The 27716-nt window shown below is 36.3% G+C and overlaps 1 protein-coding gene across 1 annotated transcript in view; it reads left to right on the top strand.

Moving 5' to 3' along the window:
• The window catches only part of BCKDHB (branched chain keto acid dehydrogenase E1 subunit beta), a 42279-nt gene extending 14871 nt beyond the window's left edge, over positions 1–27408 (top strand). The window contains exons 9-11 of the mRNA XM_067467702.1: positions 413–499; positions 18915–19063; positions 27099–27408. Coding sequence (XP_067323803.1) covers positions 413–499; positions 18915–19055 — 228 coding nt within the window. The 3' untranslated portion in view covers positions 19056–19063; positions 27099–27408. The remainder of the gene's footprint in view (positions 1–412; positions 500–18914; positions 19064–27098) is intronic.
• Positions 27409–27716: the final 308 nt, after the last annotated feature.

Here is a 27716-nt window from a genome sequence, read left to right as displayed (position 1 = left end):
TGAAGACTGTAAACTAAGTTATTGTAACCTTGGGAAAAACTGGGAAAACTCACAAGATAATTGGCTAATGGTTGATTCTGAGAGATTTAATATGCTGTTTTTTATGAGAGAAGGAAATACGTGTGTGTGTGTGAACAATATTTATACCTCACCCTTCAACTACAAAGACCGTCAGAGCATCTTGCAACGATTTCTTAAAACATGGAACTTTAGGTTCATAATAGTTCCTTTTAATTTAATGAATTGTAACTGTCTGCATTTGTAGTCACTGATAGTTGGAGCTCAAGTTTGTGGTGAGATAGTCTACAGATACAAAGTTCAACAGTAGTGATTTAGTTTTGTTCCTAATTTTGCATTTTTGCATGTTCTAGTTGAAAAAAGTATTTGCTTATTCTGTTTAATTTTTTTACAGTCTGTAACCAAGACAGGACGGTTGCTGATCAGCCATGAAGCCCCTGTTACAGGAGGTTTTGCATCTGAAATTAGCTCGACAGTTCAGGTAATATATTGTTTATGGTATTTTAGGCCAAGATCCAGTGATCTATTTAACCGAGTGCCATGGAATCGAGCAGAAGTACATCACTTGGCTCTGACTATAATGTATTTGAATGCTTTTTAGAAGAATATTTGTCTCAAGAATGGCATTTTCAAAATTTGAATTGTGGCTTCGTAGATATCTCTCACTGTCTAAACTTTTGATGGAGGATTTAGGATGGTTAAACAAGCCTAAAGAGTTAATGCCATTATCGTGTTAGTGGTATGTGTGCATGTATATGCTATTTACATCCATGCATATCCCTTTTTGGTTGGTGCACAGAGGATTTTCCATGTATTACTGCTTTATGTCCCAAAACCTCTCCCTTTGGCAGCTCTTAAGTTCCAAAAGGACCTGATGCCTCCTACTGTTTGGAGGTGAAGATGGGAAGAGGCAATTCAGATAATGAACATAAAGGAAAAGAAAATGAAGAGTACAATATATCCATATGTATATCCTTATCTCCCCCCCCCTCCACTGAGTCAAATTGCTAGATCATGGTCACTGCTCCCTCCCTCCCCAACCCACTGGTAAGACCTAAACAACAGCAACCTCTTCCAGGGCTTGGAAGTTGCTGTGAGAAGTATTTATTTATTTACAGTATTTATATTCTGCCCTTCTCACGCCGCAGGGGACTCAGGGCAGATTACAATGTATATATACATGGCAAATATTCAATGCCATAGACACACAACATATATAGACAAACACAGTGGCAATTAAACATTCCAGCTTCTGGCCACCAGGGGAGCTGTCACTTCATTGTCTGTTTGTGACACTGATGAAATACTTTCCACATTCTTTGCATACTTCCTGGAGATTTTTATGGCCTCGTAAATTAGTTACATTTGCCTCCCCAAATAAGTGGTACCTAAATTTCCTACTTGACAGATGCAACTGTCTTTTGGGCTGCAAAGGTCGACAACAAGCTGCACAATTTTGGTCGGGAGCTCACTCCGATCAGGGCTGGCTTCGACCTCATGACCTTTTGGTTAGTAGTGGTCTTAATGCAGCTGACTCCCAGCCAGCTGCGCCACAGTCCCGATGGAGAAGTTACTGATGTAACTGATGGGGAAGTTACGTTCTGATGTGGAAACTTGGTGAGTGAATGTTTACTAAAATGGCCCTGCCAGAAATATGTAACTATTAATAATCTTTGCCCATATGGCTGTCAATTCTTTTACATAGACTTTAAATGAAATCATAGTTTAAATAGTTGAAACTATCGTTGTTTTTAAACCACCATTCCAAGTTTCATGTGAAATGGACCAAAAATAGCCATTTTCTGAAAGAGTCCATTTTGCCAATTGGTCCTTAACTTGCAGAGTATTTTTGTTCATATTACTTTTAATGAAAAGTTCTTTTGTAACATTTTGACTGTGTTGTGATAGTGGGACTATTTTTGTAGATGATATTTTTTTTTAATTGGTGTAGAACACAATTATCTGTCTTGTCTCAGGAGTTGGATTACTAATAGCCATTTCACACATCACCAAATATTGTTTATATGCTTGTATAAGTCCAGAAAATATAGTCAAAATATTGACCCTCCCCCCAAAACTTACTCATGGGCCAGTGTAGATATTATTTAGTCTAGTTGTGTCGACTCTGGGGGTGGTACTCATCTCCATTTTTAAGCCAAAGAGCTGGCATTGTCCATAAACGCCTCCAAAGTCATTCAGTGCCGTGACTTTTCCATAAAAGCAGTCCCTATTGATCTACTCACATTTGCATGTTTTAGAACTGCTGGGTCTAAAAGTGGCAGGTCATCCTGCTCCCCTGATTCAAAGAGCCAACGGTTCAACAGCTCAGCGGTTTAACCCACTGCACCACCAGGGGCCCTATATCTTAACTCTTATCAAAGAAGAAGCCATTCCCTCTTGCGAATAGAGTAGCAAAAGATGAGATCCCACTTCATTCCCACAGAACCTAAAAGAAGCACCAACACCCTCTACTCTCTCGGCCACTATACAGGAAAATGGCACTGGTAGCAGCTCCTTGGTGAGTGCCAAGAGAGTAAAAGGGGCTAGTGCTTCTGTTATGTTAAAACAGTGCCTATTCTGAGTAAAGTACCGAAAGGCCCTTTTAATCATACACATGAAAAATAGATTGTGATTTGTTACAAAAAAAAGTGGAAGCCCCTTTTTGTGTTTCCAGTAGGGAAAATAGCAGCAGTTTGCTGGTGTACACCTCCTTCCAAAATGTATTATTTTTTTTTACAACAATGCATGAAATAAATAGGAACCAGACCTTTTGTACACTACCAGACCTTTTGTACACTATCCCATTTGACTCTAAGGACCAGGAAGTGTCATTTCCAATCTTCTGAGCCTTGACTTCCTGAACTTCTCCTGAGTCTCTCTCGTTACTTTAAATATTTTGTCTTTGGCAGACTAGCAGATGCATTTCATCAGAAGTAATTCTACATTGCATCAACATGTCAAAATTTGCACTCCTAATTAGAACAGGGAAATTTTAATTTTGGTTTTTAATTGAGAGTTTAAAACAGATGTCAGAAAAGAAATTATTTGTAGTCGTCTGAGTTACTGACTTGCTTCTCAGTTTTGACAGAGTCTGGTTTTCACATCTATTGTTTATGAATATTCAACTTTTTCTATTTTTTTATATATGGGATATGCTTTCCCTGGATTGTAACCATGGCTGGGATTATCTTGGTAAGACATCCACGAGGGTGCAACGTGTGTTGGGGACAATTGGTAAAAACATCTTACCTACACTCACAGGATGTTGGAAATGGCAACTTCCTAGAGCAGTGGTTCTCAACCTGTAGGCCAAAACACCTGGGGACCCACAAGTTGAGAACCACAATCTTGCAAACCAGCATTTGTAAAGGTCTTTTGAATCCACTGCTTCCCTGTCACTTTTCATAAAATACATATATACGGTATATAAAATCAGATATAAAATGTAATTTATACAATATGAAAATGATGTTATTTTAGGCATACAAAAGACTCAGCTTTGTTATTAATTTCTTACACATACTCTCTTTGCTGTGAAAATCAGGTTTCGGGGTTTGACATGTCTGTGCTATGAAAATGCCCCCTCCCCCCCAAAAAAATCCAGTTTTGCTGGACGAAGTGTAGAGTGGGGATGCCAAAAATCTCAGGGACCAGAGCTGGCTTTTACTTTTTGCACATGGAAATAATAAAACTTAAATAAGAGGAGTCCAGTTGGAGTAGAGAGAAAATTTCCATTTCCATATCATTATTTCATCCTTACTGTGAGGTCTTTGAGAAATGGAGTAGTGTAATGATACAAAGGCTATTATATAAGGATGTTCTTGTTTTCCATCTTGTAGCTCCATACACACAAAGAAGTGTACAGTCAGAATGGATTTTAACCAGAAGACACTTGGCAGCGCAATTTTGCTCCTTTGTCAAGTGCCTTTTAGTTACTTGGTAGCTTAGCTGAGTTCACTTTCAAGGCTTTCTATCAATTATCTTATCCATCCTGTCATCAAACTGAACTTGGAGCCTTTCTTTTCTTATCGTATCTTGAGATTACCTAAAGGACTGAACTGCACAACAATTTTAAAATACAGCATTTAATGGGGTGGGATAAAAATAGTGTGCTCATAGCTACTTCTTCCTGAGGCTGCAGGCATAGGATGAAGTAGATGCAGAATAGTTCATTTCTTCTTAATGTAGCTTGACTTAATGGATTTGTCCTTGGGGTGTTAAAAAAGAAAGAAAGAAAAAGAATGCCACCTGCTCCATTAGATTAAGTTTCAGTTCTGAGGTACTCTGTATGGATGTAGGTAATTTCCCATAAGTTTTACATTTATTAAAGTAAGCTCCAGGAATCTCTGGCAAGATCTAATTACGATTTGTGAAAATATGCTGAGCCTACATTTCATTTTGGCTTGGGAATTTTCCTGTCACAGCCTTCATATGGGTTTGGCCTGGGAGGAGTATACCTTTTATTTAACGAAACTCACCAAACAACAACAGCAAAATAATCAATATGCCATGAAAAAAATAAAACGTAATCAGCTCTCTGCTTCCAAACATGGTTCATTATATAAGTGACTGCAAGAAAGTTTGTTTGCACAGCCATTCAGTTGTTTTAAGTAGTCTTGCTCTCACTGATAGAAATGTTAATCATAACAGCCTGGCTTGGAAACATACAGAGGGTCTGATTTAAGCTACATGTTTCTCCTATCCTGCTAACTCCAGGGTCTACTAGAGCCAGACCAATCATTCAACAGTTGTCTGCTACAGAGGGACAGAATGCCCTTAGTGTAGCACAGAGCAAATGTTCTCAGTTAAATTTTAGGCAATCTCTTGTTAGTTTCAAACAACTTGTAACATATTTTATTCAACAAACTATTCAGGGATACTTCTGTGTGGGCCAGATTTTATATATCTCCTTCTCACTGATACAATGCAGATTTATGGAGATTACATATCATGAGAGACTTTGCCCTTGTGGTTTGGGAGAAGTTTTTCAAGTGTTTTTTCAAGTGTTGTCAACATAGACGTTTTATAGGCTCCCTAGAGCCAAACTAGTTTTTCCTCTGCTGAAAATGTAAACCTTTACAAAATCTCTTTCTTTCCAAAAATAGTACTACTTTGATAGTATATATATATATTTGCAGTTAACTATTCCAATGTAGCAGCTTAGTCCAATTTTGTCATATTTTAGTACAGTACCTTTTTGACTATGACTCCTGTTGAGCATACTGTTTAAAGCTCTATGACTGAAATCGATGTACAGGCAGTCCCCAAGTTGCAAACAGCTGACTTATGACTCACAGTTAAGAACGGAGGTGAAACCACAGGAAGTGAGAGAAATTGACCAATCTGAAACAGTTAACATGGGGAAAAGGGGGCTCCACTGAAGCTTTCTCACCAATTCTTGTTTCCACACCAAGCCAAATCTTTCAAAATCCAATATCACAGGGACAGAAAGTGAGGTGAAATCTTCTGAACAGGGGCACAGTCAGAAAAACAAATACCACAGGAGTATTAACCCTTTCCCGTGCTATCCAAAGCAGCTCTCTCTCTCTCTCTCTCTCTCTCTCTGGCTAGAGTTATGATTAAAATATACTTCTTTTGACTTACATACAAATTCAGTTTAAGAGAAAACCTACAGAACCTATCTTGTTAGTAACTTGGGGACTGCCATGTATATATTTCATTTATACAGTACAGTCTCACTTATCCAACATTCGGTCATCCAATGCTCTATTATCTAACGCAGTCTGCCTCCTGCTTGGACCCAGAGCTGTTTCAATACATTGCAATACAGTAATTACTGCATAACGTTACCGTGTATTGAACTGCTTTTTCTGTCGATTTGTTTTAAAACATGATGTTTTGGTGCTTAATTTGTAAAAGCATAACATAATTTGACATTTAATAGGCTTTTTCTTAATTCTTCCTTATTATCCAACATTTTCACTTATCCAACATTCTGCTGGACCGTTTGTGTTGGCAAAGCTTGACTCTACTGTATTTGTTAACAATATGCTTTTGATCAGTGTTTTGTTTTTATTTGCCAAAGATATTTTGATTTGCTTGGGAAAAGTAGTATTGTTATATCTGTACATTTATGTTTATTACTTAGGTTGTTGTAATATGTAGTGATTTCATGAGAACTAAACGTATCCACCAAAACAGAAACTGCACTGCATTTTAAAATCACTTTCCTTTTAGTGGGTTTAGCACATGCCTTTGTCTTGCCATTAAAATTCACTCTCTAAAATATGTTTTGAGTTATACCTCTATAGCGCATAGTTGCAGCTGCAAAAATACAATTTAATTCAAACCAATCTGGTTGGAAGCATACTTCTAAATATAAATTTAACCTGGATATAAAATTGAAGATGTTGGTTCAAAATGCTGCCTCTTACTATTACAACCTAACAATTTATGAACTGTAATAGTTTCCTTTTTATCTTCAAAAATACATCAGTCTTGGTAGTATGAGCATTTTAAACAATTGTAAGCATTTAACCTCAAAATAACCTATGTATGTAAATTTAATGTATAACTGTATTTATAGTAGTGACAATAATATGTTACATTGATACATTTTAACTTGTAGTTCAGTCCCAGTTTTGTAAAACAAATGAATAAGCAAAATTTTGTATTGATATCAATCTGTCTACTATGAATGATTTTTCTTAATTTTCAGTCCTTAGCTGTAAAGAAGTTCTAACAAATGGCCTTGTTAAAAAAAGAGTAGGCTTATAAATGCATTATATTTTGTTTGGCATTGTTATTTAAATAGAAATATAGAATAGCTTTAAATAGCAAGTTGTGGGAATTACTGTTTGCCAGTCTGGAAAGGCAATATGGCACAACGAAAAAGGATACATTTCCTAACAAAACCAGTGTTCATAGGGAAGTCCAACAGAGTCTTGGAAAAAGCATTTTTAATAATTATAGATTCGTAGAGTCATAGAGTTGGAGGAGGCCTTGTGGGCCATCCAGTCCAACCCCCTGCCAAGAACCAGGGAAATTACATTCAAAGCAACCGTGACAGATGGCCATCCAGGCTCTGTTTAAAAGCCTCCAAAGAAGGAGCCTCAACTGGATTATGTTTAGATGTAACATCATTTTTGAGATATAATATTGTTTAGTAATTTCATGCAAAGCAGCCTAATTTTAGCAAGACTGAAGAACAGATACTATCAGCATTGTTTGCAAATGCCGTCTGTATTTGTCATAATCTCAGAGATCCTGTGATATACCAATAGATATTTTAAAAATTAGATTTAGTTCTGTGTATCCTTCAGTTATGACACACACACACACACATAAAGGTTTCAGTCTTTTTGAGAGGAAATTACTACATATATCTTACCAAACTAAAAGTGCATGGAGGATTAATATTAGGACTTGACTTACAGGAAAGTCTTTGTTCCAAAGTAGGTGCCAAATATCAGTGGTGCAGATATACATACAATATGGAAGTAACTATTTTTATTAAAAGCACTCATAGATTTCAAAATGTGTAATGGCATATCAGAGTGTGGAAAAGTTGGCTGGTATAATTTCCGTAATTTGTAATCCATGGAAAAGATGCATTTCACTCATTGAAAAAGAGACATTTCATTATTGCCAGAAGGAGTAATTAACTCCCCATAGCCAAAATGTGAATAATGACCCTTTTCTTGTATAAATCACTTTGATCTTAGCATGGATAGGATCTATAACAAGTTGGAAACATATGAACACACAATGTGATGAATGTAGCAATTGGGAGTATCAGGCATTAACGGGAGCTATTTCATATTACTTTCAAACTTGTTGGTTTAGATAAGAGTACAGCTATTCCAACACTAGCATTACCAGAAAAGATAATATATTAAATTTAATTAGTTTTTCTAGTTTCCTCCCTTCTTAATAAATTATTAGAATTAGTATAGTTGGCTTGTTTAGAAACTGAATGAACAAGGTCATTTAATATTGGCAGTGATTCCATGACAACAGAGATCAATGCGGTTTTTAAAGAATATGTTGACAGTGTATCTGCTTCTGTTTGTCTTAAATGGTATACATATCTTTATGCAGCCATTTGATATCAAATTTTTTGGTCTATCTATCTGCACATCTGCACCAGAATTCTGGTTGAGGCAATTCACATGTAAGTATTCTTTGAGTGTGTAGAGGTCTTTTTGGTGGGTGCTATGGAAGTTGGTATTCCCATCCTCTTTGCACAGTGCCCAAACCTTCCCCCTACCTTACTTCCAACCTACTTTAAAGCCCCAAAGCTGCTTCATACAGGCTTTCCATGTTATAGTGTGAACAAGAGGAGCATATGGCAGTCCTTGACAACCCTCTCCCTGGCAGAATGGTTACAGAACACTTGAGACTTTTTGTGATCCTGCCTGCTCATGTTGTAGCACAGATTGCTTATGTAGGACAGCTTTGGGACTTTAAAGTAGGGGTGAGAATGATTTGTGAATTAGCATAATGTAAGACCCACATGCAGATAATTACACTATATTGAGAAGACATTGAACTGTGCCCATCGTTTTATTATATGTATCAGCCTTTTGAAAAGTACCATGCTTTTTCAGAATATAGTTTTGTTATAATTACAGTGATTGTTTGACATAACTTGCAGTTTTATGTCTAATAATGGCACTTCAGATATTAGTTTGTTCTTACTCGTTTGTGTAATTCTATTGGCACTTTCATAGACACTAAAGGAAGGTACAGATGGCATCGTTGGAGCAGCCTTGGCAGTGTCAGTGGTCATAAAAATTATTTATGTCTAGCTATTATATATCCTCTTTGAACTCCTTGCAGCATAAGACAGATCATCATTCAGCATGGGAACAGGAAAGCACTTCAGACGTTCATTTACAAAGGCTAATAATAACTATATGCACTCAATAAAAATGTGACGGGGGCATTGACAATTTCAGGCAAATGATGTTTCATCTTGACTTGGATGATTCAGTTTGGACACTAGTAATGATATAGTGTCATTTTTCAAGACAACTAAACAATGCATTGTAGGTATTTGAGCCATAGCATTCTTTTTAGGATACTATAGCTGGTAGTGGAAGCTTTCATTAAACCAAAAAAGAAATGTACAGCTTTTCCAAAGCACATAGATCATACAATGTGCACATACGTACCATGATACAAAGTTAATTTGTTTCTTTTAAAAAAATCAGGCTCACCTTTTTGGTTTTGGGTTTGAAAGGTGACTAAATATGGCAGACCTGTTCACTTAATTTTATTAAAGGTTTTATCCTATGTTATGCATTCTTCAGACATAAAAGGCAGAAACATATGTGAGATTATTAATTATTAATAAATAAAAGTTTGAAAACTTACTTTGCATTTTGGTTTTAACTTCAGAAAATAGTCTAAATTAAAAACACATTCCTCAGTACTACTTAAAGGAAATTGTTCATCTTCCTGGACCAGTGGTTCCCAACCTTTAGTCCTCCAGATGTTTTGGACTTCAGTTCCCAGAAATCCCAGCCAGCTTACCAGCTGTTAGGAATTGTGGGAGGTGAAGTCCAAAACACCTGGAGGACCAAAGGTTGGGAACCACTGTCCTAGAGAGACAGAGAGAAAGAACCAATAGCCCTTTTGTCAATGACCACTGTGTAAGATAATAACAAATGATGATATACCCAAAGTGATTAGCCTGGTGACATAGCACACACCTACCCAGAATAATTATCAATTCATTACAGGTAGTCCCTGAGTTACAAACGTCTGACTTAGAAACGAGTCATAGTTATGAACGGGGGTGAGACAACTGGAAGTGAGAGATATCTACCCCTCAGAAGGGATGTTCACTCGTGAAAGAGTTATCATGGGGAAAAGGTGTTTCCAATGAAGCTTTAACACCAATCCTTGTTTCCACAACAAGCCAAATTTTGCAAAATCCAATTATCACGGACAGAAAATGAGGTGAAATCTTCTGAATGGAGATATAGGCAGTAAAATAAACATCACAGGGGTGTTAACCCTCTCCAAATCTTATCTATCTGTCTGTCTATCTGTCTGCCTATCTATCTATCTATCTATCTATCTATCTATCTATGTTTGGCTGAAGTTACACTTTTAAAAGTCCCTGTTCCGACTTACTTACAAATTCAATTTAAGAACAAACCTATATAACCTATCTGCCTGTAGTTAGAAACCTGAGTTTACAAATTATCCTCTGCCCCTTTTAGCTATTTTCATTCCTGTCTTTCTGTAACTGTAGTTATAAACTGATTTCTTCTCCTAAAATAATATTCAATTATATTAATATCATTTTAAAACATGTTAAACTGAACATGTTTAAGCAAAACTAAATTGATCCAGCACTTTAGTTTTGCAAAATATTAAGATATTTGCGTAGAAGTTGAAACAAGCATTATCAGTCTTGTTTGTGGACATGCATCTCCTTGGGAGATTGTACATTTAGATGCTTGGTGTCGTGATACTTAAACTTTAAGACAAAATAAATATTCTGTGTTAGGAGAAATTGAAGCAGTGTCTAAAAAAACCAAGCTAACCATGCTATGAAGAAATGTTAATTGTGTCAGATAAAGTGTACATCATAGAAAGAATGGTTAGGCTATCTTTTATGGGAACAGTAAGGCTAAACTAAATATAGGGTATAATCTGAGTCCTGCTTATTTTTTTTTTAAAAAAATATGGCAGTTCCCCTACTTATAAATCATTTTTACATAATTTGTTTCAGACATGTGCAAGGAGCCTTATAGCACTACTCATTTAATACTACTCTTCCCCCCCCCCCCCAAGTTGCTGAAGTAGTGGTTTTTCCTCACAATTTTTATTTAGTCTTTAATGATGAATGTTATAGCTTGCTAAAGTAAGTACACAGTTTCCTTCAAAAAAAAGATTTATATTTAACTAAGCATAGAGTATATGTGCAGTTGTACTTAATATTTATTTTGTTTCACGCATTACGGTTATTTCTCCTTACCAGTCATGTAAATCATTTTTTTCCACATAATTGTAAGGGACCACACTTGAAATACAGACATTTTTTCTTGATTGCTGAAGTGATGTTTTTGTCTCACAATTTTTATTGAGTACGTAATGATTAATTTTATACTTTGCTCAGTATGCAACTTCCATTTTAAAAGATGATTGATTTAATCAGATTTTTTTCTGTTGTAGCACTTTGAATTATTTTTAATATGCTTTCTGAAATGTATTTATTGTTTTATTTAATATTTAATTTATACACTAAGTTGTTAATCACTTGCTACATGAAATTTTTCATATGTAGAATAGAAATCTGTTTTGCAGTTGGTTTCAGTCTAGTTTTAACATCAAATTTTATAATACGATATTTGACTATGTATATTATTGTCTTGTTTTTGGGGTATATAATATTAAAGCCTGATTTTATTTTGTAGTGAAAATTTGTACAGGACAAAAAATTCCCTGTTTACTATTCAAAAGCTTTTGAAAAGCAAGACTCGGGGTCTGGGTATTTCTAAATATGTTCACACCCCTTTTGCAGATGCGAAATATACTTCTTTACTTTCTGAAAATAATGCTCCAACTCATATATATAATGTAGGTAACATTAAACCATGTCAGTGAACTGGTAGTGTTGAATGCCCCGTGTTGCAAAAGTGGTCAGTGCTAATGTGAAACAAGTTAAATAAATAAACTTTTATGATCCTTTTATGTGCAGGCATGTTGCGTGCAGGTATGTTGTAAAGTGACGTTTTAGCTGCTGAACTACTATTTTTGCATTTTGTTTCATATTCAGACCTTTTGGTGGCTGTGATTTTTCTAGACTTTGTACATGACAGTTTTAGGCTCTAATTTGGCTCCTTGTTAAGGAGCTCTCTCTGATTTGTGTCATGTTGTATTAATATGCCATTGCTTGTTGATTTACTGCTTTGTCATAAATTTGGAATTGTATGAACTATTTATAGTACAAAAGTTCTCTGCTTGTTCTATAGCTGTAAGATCATGGTCCTGTAGTTATAGGCTGAACTGATCAATGATCCATTCTTAGTTCATTTAATTTCCTTGCTTTATTTTAACTTATTATGATCTGAAACATCTGTGTTAGCCAGATATTTCCTTTGGATGAAAACACTAGAATGAAATGAATATTGCTACACATCTCAATCTCTGGGTGAAAGGTTAATTTTCCTCTGTGCTTTTGTTAGGAGTTAACTGGCAAACCGGATTGTCGCTTCAGTAATGTATATGAACTTTGAAAGGAAGTCCCTAAAACCTTGGAAATGCTGTCCAAAGCATTATTTTGGACATTTCAGAAACCTTTTCACATGACAATTAGGATAAGTTCAGATGTAATTCAGGCATTCAGTTTTACATGTGTAGTCTAATTGCTTCATATTATGATTTAATGTATCTAATATGGGGCCTCGTTTCCAGTTTAGGATTTTATTTTATTTTATTTTATTTATGAGTTAAAAACATGCTGAACAGAAGTGAAGTTCTGTGCTAATTATTTTGTACGGATTTTCCCAATTGCTTTACTTAGTAATCTAATGATAGTAATTTCTTTATCTCTCCAGCACAGATTTCTGAAATCTTCAGTGAAGGATACATCAACTTCTTATTTGTAGGAAAGATGTAATTAATCGGTTTCACGTGATAATGCTTAACATATATTAAAATGTGTTTTAAAAATATAAGGATTTAGATATGATGTGTTGAGCATATTTAAATTAAATTGATTATATGACAGTATCAGAAAAACATGATTAGACATGCATTGGACATATTTAAATCAAATATCTAAACACAATGTAAATAACTTCTAGTAAGCTAATTATTTTCCAACTTTAAAAAATATTCTTCCACTTCTAAAACTTTGATAACTGTGATCAGGCTTAGCAGAAAAATAACTAAAATGTGTTGAAATGGAAACTATTATTTTTACTGAAAAGTCAGTAAAGTAATCTTTGAAAGCATTGTTGGCTAGAGAATGAAAAGTTAACCAGTGTGTTGAGGAAAATGATAATTGAATAAAAAGCTAGTTTGCATAAATTAATCTTTTAATATGAGAGGGTGGCTTCCCCGTTTAAAGACATTATAGCACAAGGAAATTTGTCTTAATATTTTCTTTAAATAACATTTAAAAGATGGCTGTTTTATTTGCACTCTCTAACCATGTAAAATATTGTATGTAAATGAAGTATAGTATAGAAATAAATACAAATTGTTAACTAATATGTTAGGTACCAATAAATATCTTCATAAAATGAAATGCATCTGACAAAAAGGGAATTGATTTAACCAACAAATAAATAAATCGACGGCATATAGTTGATGTGAGATCTGTTAAAATATTACTGCAAAATGCAGATACAACTGAGAATACTATTTCAATTGTTTCATTTCAGTTTAAATGACATCAGTCCTTAAGTAGAAACTTTTATGAATCATTGCAACAGGACAACTGATGTATATAGCGTTACTGCAGTCCAAAAGGTATACAAGAAACAGCTTGCATATATGAGAGTCCAAGGACAACTCAGATGGTGATCTTGAAAAAAGAAAATAATTTGAGAGCTCAGTGCTTTTATTGGAAAGCTGAAATGTTTGAATCCTAAAAGTATTTAAAGATCGGCCGCTTATCCAAATGCAGCCAAACTTTTACTGTTGAGCATTGTCACACAAAGGAGCTATCTACAAGCCCAAGTTTCTGCAATTAATTCCTGGAAGGCCCCTTGGGTGGCTAGCACTGAATGGTGTATTATTAAAAAGCGGCTAGTATCACATTTCATTTAAGAAATGTGCATGTTACAATGCTATACGTCTGTTCATCCAGAAAGCAGGGTTTTCCTACAAATCTTTTGAGTTTAAAATGCATTTTGAAAATACATAAAACATTTTTGCTGCTTTCTGTGGGATTGTTTCAAGGCGACAAGCCTGTTACAGCATGTGTGTAAAAGATTTCACTGTAGGGCTGCCTTAGCCTCCAAAGATCATTTATGTTTGATTACTCCCTAAACAGTTAATCCAATGAAAGTGGGATGTAATAGAGAACTTTCACTGTTGTAACTACAATGTATGAAATCTTATTGTGCTATAAAGTATTAGAATATTGAGGATCTGATGTTATATAGCATTTTATTTAAAATTTTCATCATAACCTCTCTGTATGTGTTGATATTCCAGAGATTTATAAAGTATTTGAGAAATTGGTATTGGTTAGATTCGGCTTTATTTATGGAAAGTCCTGCTACTGGAAATGCTAGGGAACACAGTTTTAAGTTGTCCCACCTATAATCAGACCTTTTGGAGAGCTATCGAAATCAGGACTTCTTAAACTTTTCCATATATGATGACTTTTGGCCTAAGAAATGTTTATGTGACCCTGGTATAGGTAAAGGTTTCCCCTGATATTACATGTAGTTGTATCTGACTCTGCTCATCTTCATTTCATCTTCAGAGCTGGCATTGTCCGTAAATGCCTCCAGGGTCATGTGACCGGCATGACTGCTGTTACCTGTCCGCTGAAGCGGTACCTATTTGTCTACGCATATTTGCATGTTTTCAAACTGCTAGGTTGGCAGAAGCTGGGGCTAACAGCGGGAGTTCAACCTGCTCCCCAGATTCAAACCGCTGGCATTTCGGTCAGTTAGTTCAGCTCAGCGGTTTAACCCACTGCGCCACCGGGGGCTGCACGCCAATATATAGGTATATAAAATAGATATAAAATCAAACATTTACTTTTAACAAATAAGCATTTGTAAGGCTTGCTAAACAGCTTAAGCATCTTCTGTAGAGTCCACTGTAAACACTGCACAACAGATCTACATAAATGTCTAAAACAGCCACTGGGTAATGTTCTGAAAACTTTTACTCTTGCCAGATGTTTCAAGACTCCAACACTGAGTTAAGAGGACTGAGTTAATTTGTTGTTAGGACCCACAGTTTAAGTAGCAGTGGCCAAATGTTGGGGACTCTCGAACATAGGGAATGAAAGTTGCTGCCCTCCCTGCAGATTCTGTCAATTTTTGTTGGATGAGAATCCTGTCGATGGAATGTGCCTTTCTATTCTGACGGTTGGATGAATTCATTTTGAATATCATACCATCTTGTGCAGTAGACTACTTTTCCATGCATTTCCCTCCCCTTTAATACTGATATATCAGAAGAGCCAGGGACTCATTTCCACTACAGCTAGAATGGGCAGGACTGTCTCTCATTTTCATACTTCCATCCTACAGAACATTAAATCTGTTTCATCTGATCTTTTCCCCCTCTGTTAATATTTTTCTGCTGTTCTGCCAAGTGGAAAAAGATGGAAGTCATGTGGGACTAGGGAACAGTTTTTAAATGGAAAATTTTCTAGAGTGCTTCAGAGTGCATTGTTTGTAAAATATTACATCAACATCACACACATATTAATGTGCTGCAATAATGTGAAATTATGTCATATTATTGAAAGACAAATTTAGGCACGCAGCATTTCTAAGAAAGACTTTTTTTTTTAAGAAGAAGGAAGAACAGTGCTCTGGGAAGTATCCTCAATCTGATGTTACGTTTCATTTTTGTTTAATTTCCATTCCATTCCATTTGATTTAATTTTCATTGTGTCATTTAAAATGTGAACTAGCAGCTTTCTTTCCAAGTTCATCTTTGTCAGCTGGTTTTCACACTGAAACTTCTGCTTAAAAGAAAACAAAAACTCAAAATCTTAAACAGGACGATAAAATTTTATTGAATAGATTTATTAATTGCAATGTTATAATATTATGAGTTGCTTTTATCTGTTTGAAAGGGAAAGTGTGATAAAAACAGCTTGTAAAAGTATTATCTTAAATTAAGCTGTTTTACAGCATTATATTCATACTAATCTTAAGAACATTTCATTATTCCATTAAAGTATATCTTAAATATCATGGTGCCACGAGGCAGCTAACAAGGGCTGACTAATATTGATGTCTGGTTAAGACATTGTCTATCATGACTGCACAGTTTGGAGACACAATTTTAATCTTTTGCTGGTATATCAAAGTGGTCAGTGTCAAGTTAAAACACTTTAAAAGTGGATTTGCTCTGAGTTAAGATATCAGAGTTAATGCAGCTCTGGCAGATGTAAACTTGGTCTTGTCTAGTGTTGATGGATATTTTTGTCCAGCCTGAGGACATAAACAGAATCCTTGGAGAGGAGAGAGCTCTCATATATATATTGGGCCCTCCCACTTCCTGGCTCATTAAGCAGGCCAGAAAAGGACTGGCTGAGCGGGGAAGGGGAGTGACCAATGTCTCTCTACAACACGAAAAGATCCTAGCATGCATCAAGAAGGCTGTGGTATAATCTCCTTTTTATATATACTAACACTAATAATAACTAAAAGCAATTTCTTCCATTTTTGTTCAAGGTACTAGAACGTGCAATGGCTTCTCAACTCCAGGGTTTCTGGACAAGGCAGCTTATCGAAATTCATGCCAATTTGGTGTCAGACCTAGTTGGTCGTCTTGGTGGATGACATATGCAGAGAACTGGATATGTTTCCTTGTTGCTTCTGCTGGCCTCTCAGCGACTTTCACTGATACCTTTCTGAATTGTCTCACATGTGCCTTGGTGATATTCATGTATTGTCATTCCTGACATCCAGATTACAAACAACTCATCATTAGGAATTGGGGGTGAGGCAACAGGAGGTGGGAGAAATTGACCTCTAGGAAGGGAAATTCACCCCTGAAAGATTTATCATGGACAGGTGTCTCCATTGAATATTTATCACCAATCTTTGCTTCCACAACAATCACTTTTTTTCAAAATCCAATTATCACAGAGAACGAAAGTGAGGTGAAATCTTCTGAACAGTGGAACAGACAGAAAACAGACACCATGGGGATGTTAACCCTTTCCTGTGCTATCCAAAGCTAAAAAAATGGGGTTTGGCTGGAGTTACGCTTAAAAAATGTGTCTGATCAGATTTGCATACACATTCAACTTAAGAACAAACGTACAGAACTTTTCTTGTTCATAACTTGGGGACTGCCTGTACATTGTTTCTGTTCTTTTGTGAAGGAGTGCTTTCAGAAAGTGATATTGTGGTATTCCTGCTTGACTCTTTGACCATTTGCCAGCAGAGAGCCTCAGCATTTGAATGAAACTGCCAGGAGAGGTTGCACAGAGTTTTGAGAGTCACTGTTTACTGATGAGGCACAGCAGTGGATGGCCTCTTTCCATTTAATTCCATGGAAACTGTTCTCATGCTAAACCCGTGTTTGGTAGCTGCAATGGACAGGATGAGTGCTAACAAATTGAAACTTAATCCAGATAAGACAGAAGTGCTCCTGGTCAGTCAAAAAACAAATTTGGGAATGGGGATACAGCCTGTATTAATTGGAGTTACACTCCATTAGGAAATGCAGATACTGCAAACTACATACTCCTGGATTCAGCTCCTTGCCTGGAGATCCAAGTTTTGAGCTTTGTCCAGGAGTGCTTTTGCATAGTTAAAACCAGTGCCCCAATCATGCTTGTTCTATAGAAGTTAGATCTGGTCACAGTGATGCATGCCTTAATTAGATCATGTTTGGATTACTGCCATGTGCTATTGATGGGGGTGCCATTGAAAATTGCTCAGAAACTTCCATTGGCCCAAGGAGTTGCAGCCAGGTTGTCAACTGGATGTCAACTGTTGCAACAGCTGCATTGGCTGCCAGTCCATTTCCAGGCACAATTCAGAGCACCGATTTTGATCTATAAAGCTTTGTACAGCATTAGTCCAGGTTATTTAGAGAACTGTGTCTTCATGTATGAAGCCATTACAGCTCTAATATCATCTGGGGAGGCCCTTCGCTTTCACCAGCTTCTTAGGTTTGTTTGGTACAAACATGGAAGTCAATCTTCTTTGTTGCTGCTCCCAGACTTGGGACTCCTTCCTAAAGAGGCCATTTTTGTACCAAGATACTTTTTCAAAAATAATGAGGGTTGGATCTTTTATGCTGATTTTTAATTATAAATCTTACCCTATAATTCTGGTTTTGTATTACATGTGGGTAGCTGCCATGACTCCCATTATTGCGAGACAGGCAGGTATTGGTGAGCATGGTGGTGGTGATGACAATTGTTGCCTCCAGGTAGACCTTGGGATGATCCTTGTGGAAGCAGGCCATAAAGTGACATTTGTGGAGGGATAGTTTTATTTCTGATGCTCAGGCAATGAAAATGTAAGCCTGCTGTGTATTCTTTAATGATAATTATTAAATTAAACTTTTAATCAAACTCAATATGTTAATTCCTGTTCATTTTGCTTACTAAATATTACAATATTTATACATTTCCTTTCTTGTTTTATATGTCTTACTTCCCTGGATTCATGCTTCTTACGTTTTGTGTTCTTTGAAAACAAAATGTGCAGCTTTGAACTTTTCTTTCATCTCCGGGCACATTCACAGCTTGACATCCTTTTGGCTTATCATGACATTAGAGCCCCTGGTGATGCAGTGAGTTAAACAATTTTGCTGGCAGGACTGCTGACCGAAAGGTCAGTGGTTCAAATCTGGGGAGTGGGGTGAGCTCCCTTCTGTCAGTTCCAACTTCTTATGCAGGGACACGAGAGAAGCCTCCCACAGGATGGTAAAACATCTGGGTGTCCCATAGGTAACGTCCTTGCAGATGGCCATTTCTCTCACACTAGCAGTGACTTGCAGTTTCACAAGTTGCTCCTGACACACACACACACAAATCATGACATTAGCCACATTGATACTTGTAGTTGTCCTCTACTGTGCCTTCCAGCCTGGGAGTGTAATCTGGTATGATAGATCAAGATAGCAGCTGCCACTCTCCTTTTTCATTTGGTAATCAGAATGCATTAAATGATAGTAACATGTGAAGGATGGATGTGGAACTTGTTGATATTTCTCACCTTCTCTCTTTTTTCCTCTCTTTTAATTAACAGGAGGAATGCTTTTTGAATCTAGAGGCTCCGATTTCACGAGTGTGTGGTTATGACACTCCATTTCCTCACATCTTTGAGCCGTTCTATATTCCAGACAAATGGAAATGTTATGATGCTCTACGGAAAATGATTAATTATTGACCCTGCAGGTGAGAAACAAAATGCCCATTTCGGAATAAGCCTTAAAGATCTTAAAGTAAATTCTTAGTATCTTTAAAATCAAATTTTGCTTAACTGTAATATTAAACACTAAAGCTGTATGTTTCATTGAATCCAAGCAAGAATTTCAGAAAGAAAAACAATTAAGAAAGAACAAGTAGGGTTTTTTTTTTGCCAGACAAGGTCATGTATAAGTTTGCTTTTAATCAGGACTGAAGAAAAATGGAAGTAGGAAAGAGAAAGATACCGTAGTTTGATTGTGAATTGAAGCTCACATCCTAGCTTAAATTAAAGTCTAAAATTTCCCTGACCCTCGAGAAGAGCTGGTCTTACACTACAATTATGTTGATAGCCAGTTTTCATTTTAAAATATCTTTGGGGCAAATTGTGATGCCTTGGGATGCAGATTCTGTATTGTATTTGTTTACTCATCAATAAGCGCTTCATAGTTTTCAAAGACTTGCCATGGCATTGCTGTAGAATTGCCAATGATTTTATCTTCAAACTCTGTTTGTTTCATTTTTTCTTTGATATAGGACCCTTCCAGACAGGCCCTGTATCCTAGGATCTGATTCCAGGTTTTCTGCTTTAAACTGGGTTATATGAGTCCCCACTGCCAGATAATCTGGGATAAACAGACAACCTGGGATCAGATCCTGGGATATAGGGCCTGCCTGGAAATCTGTCTTCATGAGAACATCCATAGCATTTTCTTTTGTATTTGGAAGGTATGGCAGTGCAAATACAATTAGTATTTGTACTAATCCAATGCCCAGAGCAAATATCATCTGCTGTATTTGATTGTAGTATTAAAAAGTCAGATGATTTTTTTCTCAGTTGGAAATAGGAGAAAGCACTTTAACAGTTATTCTGATCCTCAGTAAGTGGTTTGTTTTAAATCTATATAAAACAGGAGATAAATTGACAGATGCCCCACTTATATTTCCAGACCATTTATTGTTAAGCTAGAAAACCTGCCACAGTTTCATATTTTTGCCTTGTGAGATGAAGCACCTTTAGTAGTTCTGTCTTTTTTTTGGAAAATGGCACTTATAACCTTTCAAAAAAACACCTTTTGGAGATCATAACTTTTAAGAAAAACAAGACCTTTCAGAGAAGAGCCTAAAACCCTTTAGAGTATAATCTTCTCTTGTAGTATACAACCAGATATAATTATGCAAGGCAATGGTTTCAGTTGTTAGACTGTATAAGCTGTTATCTCTTATCTGTTAGGAAAACAGAGATTTGTCAGTGCATAAAAACAGTAGAGCTTTAGAAGTGTGTTTCATTGCCCAAATATATATTTTCGCTCCCATAAAACAACTTGTTTTTTATAATGCAGTCAGGAGACATAAATGAAGTTGACTTTGATAAAAATAACATATTTGGTTTACTCGCAACCTTCATGTGTGTTCAGTATACCCAGGTACAAAACTTATCAGTCCAGTTTCAAATATGTTTGAGATAATTCTCTGTGCCATCCAGCCAGGGCATTTCTCTTATAACACAATAGCTATTAACAGGTCACATAGTCTAAAGGAGAGAGAAGAGAGAGCATGTAGTCTGCAGCCCCTCCTACAACATCTCAAGAACAATAGAGAAAAGGAAGCTACATACCAGAACATACATACAAACAGTAAGCAACAGGATAATAGATAAACAGATTACTAGAGAAGGCTTGAAGAACATTGTCATTTCCAACAGTCTTACACTAATATTCATTCACTTGCCTTTCTGTTTGGCAGTTTACAGTATGAATCCACACTTCCTTTTTAGACAGTTTACATGAGGTTGTCCTTTTCTTATATTAAAACACATCTAGAAAGTAAGATTAGACAGTGCTTCTCAATTTATCTTTTCTTATACCCTGCCACCCATTCTGTCAGCCTGTGTAAGAACAAGAAACTCCTCACCTTTTTTTGAGAAGAAGATTTAGATATTTAAACAAACATTTTGTTATATTAATATTATATTAATTGTCCATTTTAAGGACGTAGAAAGTAGTAATTTTATTTATAGTTGAAATCTGTAATAATGCAGTTACAGTAAGAATAAAATACAAGGATAATCAAGTCTTAGCATTGTGAAAACCCTGCATGCCACCTAGACAAGTTCTGCAGCCCACCAGCGATACATTCGGGACAATTTAAGACTCACAAGATATACAGGATGTAAGACCACCCAATAAGCTTAATTCTGAGCAGTGGTTTGAGGCTATCCACTATTTTTCATTGACTTTCTATATGAGATTTCAATGTAGCCATAAAGATACTTGAGAAATACTTCCCTTTAAAAAAAATTACAGCACTGCTTTCTAAATCTAAGTATACCATAATTTAAATGGCTGTACTGAACACATCTTCCGCCTCACGTTTTCACAGCGGTGGGGTTAAAAAACTGAAATCCTCTCTATGTTGTGTTTGAAAAACATGATTCCCATATCAAGAACTTTCGAACCAGTCTCTGTAAGACAAGTCTTCTACTGGGTTCATATATGACAGAAGTATGTAATCAATCTTGTGTGTGTGTGTTTTTACATACTTTAAAAAAGGCTCTTGCTCTATGGAAGTAATTTGTTTCCCAAGGAAACATTTTCTGGTGAGAATTCTTGTGTGATTACAATATATCATACATATGAATATTTATCTGGAGCACATGAAAGTCACTCAAGCATTTGTCACACAGTTTTTTGTTTCTCATCTTTTTCATATTTGTTTGAGTTGTAGTCTGTCTAGCATTAGTACTTAAAACTAGCTTTTTCAGCTGTTTTCATAATCTGACAAATTTACATTACAGCTGCATATAAAGATGCAGTACACTCTCATTTAACCGGAATTCAACCTACCAGATCTCTTAAGCAACAGACAAAAAAATTGAAAGAAATAATATTTTAAACAAAAATTAAAATACATAGTGAAACTATGTTACATTAAATTGAATTTATCTTTATTTGCTTTTAATCGCTAAATTTCAATATTAATATTAAACCAATACAGAGTTAATGGTATGATATAGTATGGTATATGATATCAGTTAGGTCTATTTTTAATAGTTGCTCTCCGGCAACCAGAAACTACATTAATCTACCATATGATAATCCCTATTGTTTCTGTTTAACTGAGAGCCTACTGTATATAATAGGCTTGTGCAATTTGGCTGAAGGGTGATCTGTTTTTGGTATCTTAATTTCATTGAGTATTCAGATCCATTTTCAGGACCCTCCCAAAAATCGGCTAATGGAAATATCTCTTTTTAGCTAGGCAGCCGAAAGATCTGAGAAGATCTGGCCCATTTACAGCAATTGTTCCTGGGGCCCTTTCCTTTCAAGGAAGTCTGGGTTTGAGCAACAGTTAAGGAAGCACCCTTCCTTGGACCCTTTCCTTTCTTCCTTTCATGGGAGTTTGGGAGTTTGAAATCAAAATAAATCATAGTAGGAAAGTAATCAATGCTTTAAGGTGCTCACAAGTATATAAATATTTCTATCTATATTGTATTCTTATGTTCTATTTATTTTATTGCGATGTTATTTTTGTCATTCTGTACTTATTGTGCTGTAATTGTATCACTGGGCTTGGCCTCATGTAAGCCAAGTCCCCTCTGGGGAGATGGTAGCAGGGTATAAATAAAGTTTATTATTATATTATTATTACCTATTATGTAATAAAAATCCATAATTTTGACACAAAAATGGTTTGTTGTTGGGAGCAGAGATAGAAATAAGAAAGTTCTAAGGCATTATTTTCCCTTTTGTAGCAATGCTTTGTGTTGTCTGTGCAGGTCTTTGTTACTGATTTTTAAAATTACTACCATCGTGGTAGTCAACAAAGTGAAGCCTACAGTATCCAAATACTACGTATGCCAACCAGACTGGTGTAGACATATTTGAACTGTAGAGTTTTATAGATCTAGTTGTAATTTGTGTTTTAAGTATATATTTAGCTTTTAACCCCCATGTCTTTAGGACTTGGGAGAAAAGGTTTAAAAATAAATAGAAAATATTCCATAAAATCAGACCAAGCAAAATAAGCAACTCCTTTTTGTATTTAAATCTTATTTTTGGCTTCTGAAAGGCACTGCAAATATAAAGATTTTACAGTGTTTCCAAAATATACTAAAACTTATGTGAGGATCTAGGGAATTTAATTTTTCTGAGAGGTTGCTAGAAATGGGTCACTGCTTGACTTTGCCATTGGATGCACATGGTTAAAACGATAAAGTTATTTCTGGATAGATCAGGGACTTCTGGACCCTTTCAATGCTAGACGTCCAACATGATAAGCAACTGTGTGAAAACAGAGGGAAAGTATTTGCAGGCTGTGAGCTCTTCCCATAATTTCCTATGTCATCTTGACCAGGTAATAGCTTGATTTTACAACTTGCTGAAAAAAAATCATTATAATAGTTGAGAAATAGTAGAAGGGCATGACACAGCCCTGTGAATATAAGATGGTAGTTGAACTAATGACCCCTCCAAATTGGCATTTTGTTCACACACGGGCCAGCCAGTTACATATGGGAAACGTGCAAACAGTGCACAATAGCAGATTCTCTTGTTTGTCAGAAACCAATTGACAGAAGCAAACTAGGGGAATCTAGGTAAAGCAGTAGTTGTGTTCCAATTTAAGGAATTCACTTTCATCCTAGCCATACTGTCTTTCTCATGAAAAAAAGGAAAAGTTATATCTAGCTTCCCCAACTTCTCCCTCTGTTTTTTTCCCCAAACTTCCCTGCCTGTCGTGATTTTTTTTTGTCTTAAACAGGGAACAATTTGAGCTCCCTGTTTAAGACCCTTTAGAGCAGTGGTTCTCAACTTGTGGGTCCCCAGATGTTTTGGCCTTCAACTCCTAGAAATCCTAATAGCTGGTAAACTGGCTACAACACAGTGCTGTATATATAGCCATGCTTCAGTAGTTAGTAAGAAAGTTATTTCATTGGAAGCAAGCTCTGGAAAATAACATACAAGGCAGATTAATGTCATCCAATTTATAGGTACCCACTTTTCCACACCACAGTGAATGGAAATCAGCTGTTCATTGTCCTCATGTGGGAAGGGGAGGGTGGCAAAGGTTGGAGATTGGAAAAGAGGTAGGACTGTCGCAACCCACAAAGGAAATGGCCACAACCACATCAAAAATTAAAAGCAAATGATTGGCGGAGAGTGTGGATTGTTGATCGAAATACATAATGAAAATAAGGGGAACATTCAAAAGAAGGTTGTCTGATGAGTAAAGGCAGTATAAAAAGTAATAAAGCAGTACAAATATAAAATGTACATTTGAACACTGTAGAAGCAAATGGTTTTAATTAACCCCTTTAGATTCCTTTGGTGTTTCTGAATCTGGAGGTAATATATAGGATATCTGACATAATGACTGATAGCCTCATCCTTCATGAATTTTCCTCCTTATAAAAAGTGATCCAGATTAATGACGATCATTATAGTACGTTGTGTTAGCAAAGTTCAGTGTTTAATTGTACTTTTTGTGAAGAATTGGTTTCTTTTACCTACCAAAGTCACACTTGGCTTTGGTGGATAAATCTGTATTCTTGTATGAATCTTCAGACCATGTAGAACTATCTCTTCATTTTTAATGTTCAATAGAGACAAACATTATACTTTATCCATGTACACTAAATTAACATTTTTATCACTCCCTCTTTCACAAACCCATGGCCTCTTTCTTGATCAGTCAGTTCCATCTCAGGTTCCATCTATATGTAACACCATTTCTTTTCCTTGTCAGTATACTTGGATTGATTTGCTTATCATTGGCCACAATTCACTAAAAGGGTTGACCAGCTTTCTTGACACTGCTGTTACCTTAGTCTCTGTATTACTTTTCCTTACATGTGTGATGTACACGCTGTTGTAATTGCGGCTTTGAGTAACCTTGAGCATTCTGAAGAAATTCAATCACGTTGGCTTTCCTCTTTCAACTCCCCTTTAAGCAGTTCCCATGTTGGAAAGGTTTTCTGTTTTAAGTCATATGTGACTATGTTGGAGGTTCTTGTCATTTTTCTAATTATACCCCAGGTAAATTTCATATCGTTGTTGTGGTTGCTATTTAAACAAACAGCATTTCCATTCCATCAGGAGTGGGACATTAGAGGCAAGGCATAAGTCAGTGCCTGCATCATCTTCTGAAAATATCTGAACAAGGAAGGTGAAAATCACTGAAAACAGTTCCACCCAGCTAGCTAACTTAGAAAGAATACTGTACTACAAATGATGGTTATGTGCTCTTAGGTCCAGAAGAAACAGGAATGATGGGTGTCTACATCCCAGAATTTACAGGAATCACAATCTCGATAATCTGGTTCTAGGGGTGGGGGACTATGCCTTGCTGAAGAATGGAATATTTGAGACTGACTACAAATGATTAAATATGGGAAAGAGTGGCAAGGTAGTGGACAGATTATCTCTAGAAGTTGCTGCAACATCTTTCCACTATAGGAATGTTTGTCAGGCCAAACAGCAATAAACAGGAGGAGACACACAGGCCTAGGAAAAGAAATGATATAGAGGAAAGGTGGCCAAAAAGGCCATGACAATTGCTTTTAGGATGAGTTTTAATAACCGAGCTAGTACAGCAGTCCAGAGACTTTGATCCTGGTGAATGTGACAGGTTACTCAGAAGGGTCAACACCTGAGAAATTTGTCATTTTGGGAAACCTCATTATATATTGACCATTGCATGCCATCTTGTGAGTAAAGCTTAACAGTTTCTCTTTCTTGTAACATAATTGTTTAAATATGTCTTCATAGAATTATAGAGTTGGAAGAAATCATGTGGGCCATCCAGTCCAACTCTCTGCCAAGAAGCAGGGAAATCACATTAAAAGCACCCCCGACTGATGGCCATCTAGCCTCTGTTTAAAAGCCTCCAAAGGACAAGCCTCTACCACACTCCAGGCAGAGAGTTCCACTGCTCTCACAGTTAGGAACTTCTTCCTAATGCACAGGTGGAATCTCCTTTCTTGTAGTTTGAAGTCATTGTTCCGCGTCCTAGTCTCCAGGGCAGCAGAAAACGAGTCTGCTCCCTCCTCCTTATGACTTCCCCTCACATATTTATACATGGCCATCATGTCTCCTCTCAACCTTCTGTTCTGCATGCTAAATATGTCCAGCTCTTTAATCCTCTCCTCATAGGGCTTGTTCTCCAGATCTTTGATCCTTTTAGTCACCCTCCTCTGGACACATTCCAGCATGTCAACATCTCCCTTCAATTGCACTGCCCAGAATTGGACACAGTATTCGCGGTGTGGTCTGACCAAGGAAGAATAGAGGAGTAGCATGACTTCCCTGGATCTAGACACTATACTCCTATTTATGCAGGCCAAAATCCCATTGGCTTTTAAAGCCGCCACATGACATTGTTGGCTCATGTTTAACTTGTTGTCCATGAGGACTCCCAAGATCTTTTTCACACGTTGAGCCAGGCATCTCCCATTCTGTATCTTTGCATTTCATTTTTATCTGTCTAGGTGAAATAGTTTTACCCTCTATTTTGTTCTGGAAATGATGTAATTTGTAGAACCTATGATGTCTTGGTGACAGTCTTCCTGAGTTGAAGGTGTTGCTGTGAAAACCTCATCCAGGTTTTATTTCTGCTTAGGAATGATGACCTTGCTTGTATTATGGCAACATTACTCGGCAAAGCTGTGTTTTTTCAGCTTTGACCTCCATGCAGAGGGAGATGCAGGAATAAAAGGTGGTTTAGCAGCAATTTGGCTGTGGTCCTAATTCCAGATGACCTCATTGAACAGTCTTCCAGTTCTGAGTGTGTATTTCCGAAAGTAGAGACTGGTTCAGAGTAGGGTGAACTGATAGTCTGCTCTACTGTTGAGCTGCATAGTTATCAACTGTAAGATCCGCAAGTCAATCCTATATTCATTCACTTAAGGAAATCTGCTGTATGACTTCATCCTATTCCTATTGAGCATAGTAGTAAAATCGAAATGTTGAGAGATGAATGTTGAAACAATAAAACATTGTAAGGTATTTTGTTTCTGTTTTTATAAAAGGGAGAAGGTCAAGAATAAATTGATGCTCCTGTCTGCAGTTATTCACCTTAAACGAGGACACATTTTATTTTTGAAGAAAAGAACTACTTGAGATAATTTTCTCAATAGCATTATTTTCAACATTCATCATGGCTGTTCATCAAAGCTGCAAAATATTTGCCAGCTGCAGAATCAAGGAAGGACAGGTAGTTGCTAGAAAATGTTGGTTCTTAACCAGCCTTCCTTTTTGTACATAAGAAGACTGCTAGATATTATACCATATAAATTAAGCCTTCAGTCGTTCTCAATAAAATTATTGTTAATCAATAGACATTTGGTCTGTATTTTTGCCATAAGTTATTAAACTGTTCACAGTTAGGAATTTTACATCTATTAACAGAAGTTTCAGTGATTGTATACTTTAAGATCCCTTTAAGCAGTTATGAACTATTACTATAAAAAAAATCATTGTAAAATCAGAATAATCAAAGAACCTGTCAGCCTATAGGTATGAAATCTTAAAAAGAACACGATTCTCCACACACATTTGCTGATTCAAACCTGATTTGGGCTGGTTTGGGGACACTCTAAATTACAAACTTAATGAGTATAGTTTGAATTGCTTTGAACAATTAAAAT

The sequence above is a fragment of the Anolis sagrei genome, chromosome 1, assembly GCF_037176765.1.
Source record: "Anolis sagrei isolate rAnoSag1 chromosome 1, rAnoSag1.mat, whole genome shotgun sequence".
Classification (NCBI taxonomy): domain Eukaryota; kingdom Metazoa; phylum Chordata; class Lepidosauria; order Squamata; family Dactyloidae; genus Anolis; species Anolis sagrei.
This window is presented reverse-complemented; position numbering and strand designations above follow the sequence as displayed.